The sequence below is a fragment of the Suncus etruscus genome, chromosome 16 (genome assembly GCF_024139225.1).
Source record: "Suncus etruscus isolate mSunEtr1 chromosome 16, mSunEtr1.pri.cur, whole genome shotgun sequence".
In the NCBI taxonomy this organism is placed as follows: domain Eukaryota; kingdom Metazoa; phylum Chordata; class Mammalia; order Eulipotyphla; family Soricidae; genus Suncus; species Suncus etruscus.
In genome coordinates this window covers 40914812-40925124 of record NC_064863.1, presented here as the reverse complement: position 1 = coordinate 40925124, position 10313 = coordinate 40914812, and the positions used below count along the sequence as shown (strand labels likewise).

The 10313-nt window shown below is 36.0% G+C and overlaps 1 protein-coding gene across 1 annotated transcript; it reads left to right on the top strand.

Annotated features, from left to right (window-relative positions):
- The first annotated feature begins 377 nt into the window (after positions 1 to 377).
- COMMD8 (COMM domain containing 8) lies at positions 378 to 9416 on the top strand. The gene is made up of 5 exons (XM_049790184.1): positions 378 to 495; positions 1724 to 1879; positions 5375 to 5527; positions 7689 to 7844; positions 9313 to 9416. The coding sequence occupies exons 1-5, from the start codon at positions 430 to 432 to the stop codon at positions 9331 to 9333; spliced, it is 552 nt and encodes a 183-aa protein (XP_049646141.1). The 5' UTR covers positions 378 to 429; the 3' UTR covers positions 9334 to 9416.
- The last annotated feature ends 897 nt before the right edge of the window (positions 9417 to 10313 follow it).

Here is a 10313-nt window from a genome sequence, read left to right as displayed (position 1 = left end):
ACGTTTACTTTTTATTAGATTACTTTTTGTAGTGAATGCAGAAAAAAGTTCAATAATAGAACAGTTAGATCGTTGAGAAGTTGAACATTTTCCTTTAAAAGAATCAGAACTTTTAAAACTTAATAAAAATTACTTCTGTAGAATGACTGAGGTCACTAGAATAGTTTAGCGTTAGCATATTTTTGGATGACAGCTTCCCGGCTCCCGCCGGCCCACTCACCCTGGATAACTTTCCATTGGATGAAAAAATGAAGCAAGATGACATTTTGTTAATTTCCTTGAGAAGCCCCTAACGCCTACGGAATCTCTGCGCAAGCGCACGAGGATTCCTGCGGCGTCCCGCCCCCTTGGAAAGCGTCACGTGGGAGAGCCCGGGCGGAAGAGGCGCTTGGCCTGGTCACGTGACTCCGGATCCAGCTCTGCCCCACTATGGAGCTGGAAGAGGGGTCACCCTTGTGGCGGCTGCAGAAGCTTCCAGCAGAGCTGGGTCCGAAGGTGAAGAGGGTGAAAAGGCCGTGTGCACGGGTCGGGGTGTGTGTGCATGCAGATTTGGCCTCCCTGGACGCCTGCCGGGCTTGCAAGGGGCTGTCCCGGGATGGGGCGGGAAAAAGGGCCTGACTTCATGATTTGGGCTAAGGGCCTCTCTTAGGATCCTGCTGTGCTGTGGAAGCCTAGGAGTGGGGTTTGCAGTTACCGGTGATCAGGGGCTAGGGGAGCAGAGGGGGTTCTCTACTTTTGAATACTGGCAACTTGGAGTTGATAGTTTTCAGCTTCTTAGATGTGTCATTGGGAGAGAGGAAGTGCACCCTACATCTGGAGACTGACTTTAGGAAATGGGCTTCTAGATGACTGCATCCTGCAAGAAGTGGCATATGGGTTGGAGCCAGGGGACAACAGGTATGGTGCTTGCCTTGCACAAATTCCACCTGGTTCCATTCTTAGCACCACAAATGGTTCTGTGAGTCCCCCTTCCCCCTAGGAGTGATTCCAGAACACAGAAGGAAGAATAAGTCCTGAGCAATACTGGTTGTAGCTCACCATTTTCTCCCCTCTCAAAAGGAGAAAAGTGGTGAATGTTGGCCCATTTGCATCTAAGAAGACAGCTGGCTTATGAGTCTTAAGTAAAAGCAAACTGCTTCATGAGCTCTGCAGCTTTTCATTGAAATCTACCTTTTCCAGACCCTACTGGATCCTGGTAATGTTTGCTTTGATGAGCTTGGATTACCCATTTGTGGGAGGAATAGGAACCCAATGAACAGTGAGAAAGAGTTAATTATATTTTTACTTATTTTGAGCACTGTGGTTTACAGTACAGTTACTGGTAGCGTTTTATGGGCTCAAAGTTTCAGTACCATCTCCTCTACCAACATGGTTTTTAAGTTACCTATTCAGCATCTTGCTTCCCATCCTGTAATCCCTAGGCTGCCAAGTTCTGCAGCCTAATCTTCATTCTCTGGTTTTTATTGAGTTTGGTTATTTGCTCAGGTAGCAGAGAGATCATTCTGTGTCTGTCACTCACCTGTCTAACACAACTCGGTATCTAAGTAGAGTTCTGAAGGATAAGTAGGAATCTTTAGAGTGCTCCAGGCAGAGGGACAGAAACTACAAAGGCTTCTTAGAAGAAACGACTTCTGGAGGTTTGCCTGTGCCTCTTAGAGACTGAAATTCTACCTTTAACGATTTTTACTTATTTTTGCATTTACTTTATTTCTTTTCTCTTTAGTTACTCCATAAAGTGATTGATGGCATGTGTGGCCGAACTTCTCCTCTCTACCAAGATTACCAAAATGTCTGGGATTCAGCAGAATGGATGCATGTTCTAGAAGATATTACTAAATTTTTCAAAGTTGTAGTTGGGAAAAATTTAACTGATGAAGAGGTAACATTGCATCAAATTTCTAAACCCTATAATAATAAGTGGTGTTCAGAATCTCTTTGGGGCACTACATAAGGATTGTTAAATATGTATTCTATAGTATCATAAACCTCATGTTTGTAGTTGGTAAAGTTCTGTATTTGTAGTTTGTGTGTGTGTGTGTGTGTGTGTGTGTTTTAAGATTAAATCATGAGTTGGGGCTGGAGAGATAGCATGGAGGTAGGGCGTTTTGCCTTGCATGGAGAACAGTGGTTCTAATCCCGGCATCCCATATGTTCCCCTGAGCCTGCCAGGAGCGATTTCTGAGTGTAGAGCAAGGAGTAACCCTTGAGTGCTGCTGGGTGTGACCCAAACTCCCCCACTGCCCCAAAAAAGATTAAATCCTGAGCATCATTTGTAAGAACACAAAAAACTTTGCTTGGCTTTGTTTATCAACCCATGCCCTGTACTGCCCAGTGTTTACTTATGGCTATCACATATCACTCTAGATGGTACATGGGATCATATGGTATACTAGGGATTCAAACTCAGGTCAGCTGCATGCAGGGCAAGTGCCTTATTCACTGTACTATCTCTCCAGCCCTCCAAACCAAACATTTTATAACCAACTCGTCTACAGTCCTATTACCACTATTAAATGAGTATTGATATCTTGCTCTAAGTTTTTCAGGATGAGTGTAATATACTCATGCTAGAAATTATTCCTGTGTTGTTGGTGTCCACATTTTTGTCTTCTATATTTTTATATAAAATATTTCTGTATTTTATAGTGCTGCATCTTTTAGCAGTATGTACATTTACTAGAATTATTTTAAGTGTAACTCATAAATGAGATCATATATCCATTTATATTTTATTATGCACCTTCTTGCTTTAGATTTCTTTTTGTTGATTATGACTCTTATTTTTTGGGGGGTGGTTTGGTTTTGGGCCACACATGTGGCATATGAAGAGTAAAAAAAAGTGAAAATAAGAATTTTAATCATGTTCAGTTTGTCGATAATTTCTTCTAATGTTTTTGAGTTTTTTGGGATGTGTGTGTCTGTGTGGTTTTGGGGGCATACCTGGTGTTGTTCTGAATTATTTATGTCTCTGTGCTTGAAGATCACACCTGTTGATGTTCAGTGCTGGGGATCGAACCTAGATAGCCTTGTACAAGGCATTCAGTACCATCTTTCTAGCTTCTTTTAATCAAAATAATTCTATTCATGTCAGTTTAATTGTGTCAAATTTGTGAAGATTCTTTAAAATTCTTTGACATAAAAGTTCTGCATAAGTTTTCATACTTTTGTATGCTAGTAGATGTTTTGAATTAATATTTGTGTATAGGGGAGGGGCTAAGTTTAATTTTCCCACATGAATGTCTCTTACAACAGTTGTGACCTTATGACCATTCTGATCCTATGACTTAGCTGTTCAGCTTTATTTGTTGTAAATCAGGTAACTGTACATTTGAGTTTGTGTCTGAACTCTTTGTTCTACCTAATTAGTATGCTTGTCTATACTTGTCAGTAGTCCACTGCCTTAATTATTGTAGAATTAATGCTACTACATTACCTTATTTTACTTCCCTGACTTTCCTACATTAATTACCCTGAAGATAGGTTAGCACAACACTTTCAGCCTTACACTTCTTAAAGATAACTGGTTTGTCTGCCTCTTCTGTATTTTCATGTACATTTTAAAATTACTTTTTCTATTTTAATCCATACCCTATTCTGATTTTAGTGAATATTAGTCTATTCGGACTGCCATAACGATATGACATACACAGGGTAACTTAAACAGTTTGTTGGCATGTACCACTGGAATTAATGAAACCACAATGAAATGTGGTTTAATTATGCAAATTACAGTGTCATTGTTAATGCGTTGAAGAATGGAAACTTATCTTTCACAATTCTAGAGAGTAGCAGATCAAGATCAGAGTCCAGTTGATTCTGTTCTCTGGTGAGGTCTTTTTAGGGCCTAAGACTGCCTGTCATAAACCTCAGAAACCTAATTTTCAGTGACTTCTTCTATATCTAAATATCTTAGTGGGGTTTCTGTTTCAACATAGGCATTTAGGTCCATCGTGAGGGGATTAAGCTTATTCTCAAGATAATTTGGGGAATAATTGACATCTTAACAATATTGGCTTACAGAGATTGCTCAAAGGGCTGGATCATATGCTGTGCATATGAGAGTCCCTAGATTTGATCCCCAGTAGGTCTTGGTTGCGTAGTACTACCAGGAGTGACCCCTGCCCCCAGCCCTGGGAGTACCTCCTGAGTATCACTGAATGTGACTCAGAAACAAAAATAACAGTAATAATAAAAAAACATTTAAATTTCTAATCCATGAATATGGTATACTGTTTTAAGGTTTTCTTCTAGTTCTTAATAGTTTATAATTTCTGTATGTAGTTGACAAATATTTTGTTAAATATATCCCCATACATTGGCTTTGATGATCTGTAATTTTGTTCTTCATTTGCTGCTGGTACGTGGCCACAGTTGATTGCTTCTTTGTTTTGGGGCAATGCCTGGCAATGTTCAAGGGCTACATTTAGCTCTGTGTCCAGGTGCTACTTTTTGGTGGTATAGCGGGGACTGTGCTTTGTCTTAATTCAAACATGCCCCTCCTATATGCAAAGTTTATGTTCAATCCATGGAGCTACTTCTGCATTCCAGATTTTTCCTGATGTTATGACCAATATTTTTTATATAGGGCAACATTTTTAAAGACCTTGTAAGTTTCTTTTAAATTTTGCTTTATATTTCTTGCTTTTCAAAAAAAAAAAAAGCAGCCTTCAGAATATGGGGAAAGAGAAAGAGTATGTTTTTTTCTTCACCCTGTGGAGGACATGTTCTGTGCGTGACCATTTAGCATGTTAGCTGATAGCATATGGTTGTGGATTATTATTTGCTGCAGGGCTTAGCATATTGATCATTAGTAAATGATCCACAAATATTTGAAGATAATGTGACTGCCATGTGTTGAATATATTGTTTTATATGCTGGCTATGTTAGTAGAAGTTTTCTGTACTAATCTTGATTGTTGTCAGTTACTGAGATAGATTTAATAGATTAAATAGAATAGATCTATTAATAGATTTAATCTATTCTCTTTAGTTGTACTAAAGTTCGGCTCCTTTATTTATTTTGAAATAAAGTTGTTAGGTACATGCACCTTTTGCCCTTTTGTTGTCTGTTTTATTTTAGAATACATTTTTTATTATTTCTTTTTCTCTTAAAGGTACATAGTCTGATATATTGCCAAATGTTCTAGTGATTATAAATATAATAGTGACTGTAGTTTGCAGTATTCATTTTCATGGCACATTATCAGTCAACTCTTTATCTTATAAAATTTTGTTAAAACCTCTTGGTTTCTGACTATGAATTCTATCTTCTTATTGTCAAAGTTGCAGAGAATTTTTTTTACTACCATTTTTAAAGTATGCCTAAAGGGATAGGGTAGCGATGCATTTATTTTCTAACCATTAATATTTATAGATACTTCAGCAGTTGAATCAGTTGAATTCATTTCATCAAGAAACTGTCATGAAATGCTTGAAAAGTAGAAAGCCTGAAATCAAACAGACTCTGTTACAAGAAATTGTGGATATTTCTTCTGCACAGCTACAGGATTTTGATTGGCAATTAAAGGTGAGAATGTACTTAGCAAAACTTATGTTTTATGGTTTTGCTCTTTTGTCCCATTTTTTTGGGGGGTGGTCATACCTAGCTGTGCTCAGGGTTTGCTTCTGGCTCTGTACTCAAGGATCACTCCTGGTGGGATCTGGGGACCACATGGGGTGTCAGGGATCAAATAGAGATTGGCTTTATGCAAAGCAAGTGCTCTACTGTACTATCACTCCTGCCTCTAGCATATGTGTTAATTTTTTATTTTGTACTTGAAGATAAATATTTGTTTATAATATTATGCATTTAAAGCTTTTGTTGTTTTGAGTATGCATTGTTCCCCAAAAGTATCAAAGATAATTAAAATGATTTCATTTACATTAACTTGGACATTCAAGCCATCTATAATAGTATGTGATATTAAATTAATGATCGAGGACTACAAATATGTATTATATTAAGTACATCAGTATGTTTTCAGCATACACTTTGGATCACTTTTTGGACCTTTATGTCTTTCTGAGATTGGTGATTGTGATTCTACCTGCAGGGAAAAATTTATATGATACAAAAAAATATATATGAAAAATATTTGTATAGATAGTAATGGTCTCAAAAAGAGAATCCATCCACACAGGGTACCTAGAACTAGATTAGATGGAAACAGATGCATTTGTTTTGTTCATTTCAGTATAACACTATAAGGTATCTGATATTATCTTTCTTGATAAGGTAGAGAAAAATGTGGAAAGAAATACAATTAGGTGAATTTATAGTTGGTTAAGTAACTAGAACCAGATGAATTTCTATTTGCTACAAGGAGTTCTTGATATCAGAAAGATAATACATTAGATAGGGCACTTGGCATGCCCATGCCTAACCTGAGTTTAATCCCTGGCACTACCTATGGTCTCCCAGCCCTGCCAGGAGTTATCCCTAAATGCAGAGCTAGGAGTAAGCCCCAACATCTTTGGGTGTGATTCATAAACAAAAAAGAACAATAAAAGCAACAACAACAAACCATGAGATCTATGTGTTTGTAGTCTTTATCTGTTTTTTTTTTATGCATTTTAATGAATACTCTGCTTATCATATTTTAGGATAATAGAAAAGTAGAAATATATATAATATATATATATATAAAAGAATTTAAAAATTGATTATATATATAATTTATATATATATAATCAGTTTTAAAATTCTTTTATAGCAAATTGCAGTTCTGGACCAAATCAGCAAAATAAGTGAATGAAAATTGAGTTTGCCTTTGTCATCTCCCAATGAAGTGGTTGTGCTTATTTTTTAAAAAGATTTGTATCATAAATACTAATTTCCCCTAGGCTAATCTCTTTAAGTAGACAGTGGGAAGTAAAGTTTCTTAGTTGTGTGTTTTTATTGAATGGCTAATCAAGAGGTAATTCTGGGTGTTATCTTGGTGACAATTATTAGTTCAGGGAAGGTCATAACTCTAAAACATCTCAATTTCCAAAAAGTTTACCTCTGCTTATAGTTATAATTCTGTTATGTAGACTTTTATAAAACCTGTGGTTTTTTTGTATTTCCTTAAAATTTTCTTTTTGCTTTAGGGCCCTATATTACCCATGTCACAGATCTGACTCAAGGATCGCTGGGGCTTGTGACACATGAGATGCCAGGACTCCATCCCTGGGTTGGCCATGTGCAAAACAAGCATTTTCTCTACTATTGCTTTGCTATACCCCAGTTTTCTCTTTCTCTGTGTTAGACCCATTCAGTATTTCTCTGCTATTATTCTTCTCTAAATTCCCTTTTTTGTGATGAAATGCTCACTGTTTGACTTTTCTCCCCAACTCACTTTCTCCCCCCCCCCCCCAACTTCTTGTATGTATTGATTTAGCATGTATTTAATTTTTTTGGGGGGGGAGGTAGGGGTTGGTTTGGGAAGGCATACCAAATGGTGCTCCGGGTTTATTCCTGGCTTTGTGCTCAGGGATCATTTCTGATGCTATGCAGGGAGACCTTATATGAGTATCAGAGATGATCAAACTTGAGTCTCCCTCATGCAAGATAAGCATTCTACCCACTGTACTACTACTTCAGCTCCAGGGATATTTTTTAAAGAAAAATTATTATTAATAAGATCTGTGCATATTTGTTATAGTTCTTTTTATTCCTTATTAATTTCTATTTTCCTAATTTTAAACAGCTTGCTCTTTCTAGTGACAAGATTGCTGCATTACAAATGCCACTTTTAAACCTTCATCTCGATGTTAAAGAAAATGGAGAAGTCAAACCATATTCTGTTGAAATGAATAAAGAAGAATTGCAGAATCTAATAAATTCCTTGGAAGCAGCTAATAAGGTGTTTGTTTTAATTATGCCATATCATTTAAAATGCTTAAATTTTAATCAAGATCTGTGGTGATAAGAACCTATAGTTCAGGGAGAGCAGAGTGGTGGCACAAGCAGTAGGGCGTTTGCCTTGTATGCAGCTGATCTAGGATGGACCTCGGTTTGATCCCTGGCATCTCATATGGTCCCCAAGCCAGGAGTGATTTCTGAGCGCATAGCCAGGAGTAACCCCTGAGCGTCACTGGGTGTGGCCCAAAAAGCAAAAAATAAATAAAATAAATAAATAAATAAGAACTTATAGTTCACTTATATCTTTTATTCATAAAGTTTTTTTATTAAGCAAAGAATAAAACTGATACTTTCTATATTTCTATTTTTAGATATTACTTGTGATTTAAACTTTATTTTTGTTGTTTTTATTTTTTTTATTTTGTTGGATTTTTTTTTTAATTTTTGGGATGATAGTTGGCTATGCTCAGGGCTTACTTCTAACCCTACTCGGGACATTCCCGGCAGAGCCAGGGACTATATGTGGTACCAGGGATCAAACTCCTATCAGTAGTATGCAAGACAAACTATCTTATAACTACATAGTTGTATCTGCTTTACTATCTCAATGACTCCATAGCTTATAGTTCTAATTTTTAGAATAATTTATCAAGTAACATATTTTTTTAAGAATTAAAAGTATTCTAATAGATTACACTAATGCTCAGTAATGATACAGATAAATATTTTTACTATAAATTAGTTGATTTTGTAGGCCATTTGTGTTTAGGCCACACCTAACACTGCTGGGGTCTACTCTGGCCTCTGCTTAGGAGTCATTCCCAATGCCAGAGATCAGTCCTGGGCCTCCCACATACAAAACATGTGCTCTAGATCTTTGAGCTATGTGTCTGGTCTCCATTTCTTTTTTAAATACTAAGCATTTTTACAGCAATCTAATAATAATGATTAAATTCAGTTATTGTTACTACATATCAGTGTTCTGGCTCCTTTTGAAGGAACATGGTGCTTAGTGCTCAGAAGTCATTCCCAAGGTGCTCCAGGGCTGAATTCATTCCAACATCAAACCTGGGACTCCAACATGCAAAATTACATCCCAATTTGTTCAGCTATCACTCAAATCCCTGGCTCTTTCTTAAAACCTGATTCTGCTTCTCTAAATTGTTTGCACTTAAAAAGTTTGGTGAATTGATGACTAATTGAGTTTAAATGTCCAGGAATCAGACTGGTAACCTTTTGGTAAGCTTTTGCAGTGGCCCAGTTGTCAGGAGAGGGGTGTGGTACAGCCTGATACAAATGTTGAATAATTCTGAATCATAAGTCCTGGCAAGCATGAACCATCAGCATTGTATTTTCTTGTTACCATCTTTTCAGGGATTTCAGAGCATTTCATTTAGTAAATATTGGTGCCATTCTGGTAGAACCTGATTGATTAACTCTGCCTTCTGTCCTAAACTTTTGTTTTTCAGGTGGTTCAGCAGTTAAAATAACTAGAAATGAGTTCCAACTCTAGTGAATTCACTGCTTTATTCACTGCTACATTTACTGATATGCAGAATGAAACTCAGAAAACCTGCAATACGTTGTCTTTTATATCAAGCTGGGGAAAGCCAATGTTGAGATTACAAAGATCAAAGATAAAGACACATCAGCTTTTGTAAGGAACAGGAAATTACACAGGAAATGCATAAGAAAATGAAAAGCAAATGCTATATTTTCAAAATGACTGCTGTCTCATTATATACATAAAAATCCTTTAGATACCATTTTATTGAAAATTAATTATAGACTCTAAAGTAAAAAGCATATGAAGTACAAATATATTTGAATATTATTTTAAGAAGTTATGTGATTGGTGAGGATGCGTAGTATGGGTTCAGTATTTGTAATATTTTTGGAAGATAACTTAAGGAATTATGTATAATCCACATGTGTAATTCAGGAGATTTTTGTAAATCATATTTCAAAGGTAAGATCAGGAATATAAAATTTTGAAAAATGAGTTCTTTCAGCATGAATGAGAAAAATAAATATATGGACAATTTGATTTATAGAAATTAAAACTTTACACTAGAAATAGGAAAATGTGAAAATATCATTTCTTATCTGTCTGACCTAGGAAATATGCTTTAATATCACTGTATAGTGTAAATATTGCTGTTTAACTATCAGCTAAGACTGTGTAGGCCTACTTTTGCTAGATACAGCATAGAATTTAACAGTTTTATACTACATTGAGAATTTTTTTTATTTCATTTAACTGTAATAACATTTTGAACAAATAAAAAGTTTTATTTTTATATGCTGTTTTATTTTCAAATGATTTTTCACATAACAGTACTAAATAATGGTTTATTCCATGGTTTTGGAAGCTTTAGAACTTTTTAGTATGTGAATATTATTTGAGGCAATTAGAGCAATGACTATTCTCATCCAAATAAATAGCTTAGGTGTGTTAATAAATAGATAT

Coding starts and splice junctions, on each gene's coding strand:
- COMMD8 (XM_049790184.1), top strand. CDS start 430: ATGGAGCTGGAAGAGGGGTCACCCTTGTGGCGGCTGCAGAAGCTTCCA. Junction 1,880..5,374: donor AAAATTTAACTGATGAAGAG/GTAACATTGCAT, acceptor TAATATTTATAG/ATACTTCAGCAGTTGAATCA. Junction 7,845..9,312: donor CCTTGGAAGCAGCTAATAAG/GTGTTTGTTTTA, acceptor TTTGTTTTTCAG/GTGGTTCAGCAGTTAAAATA.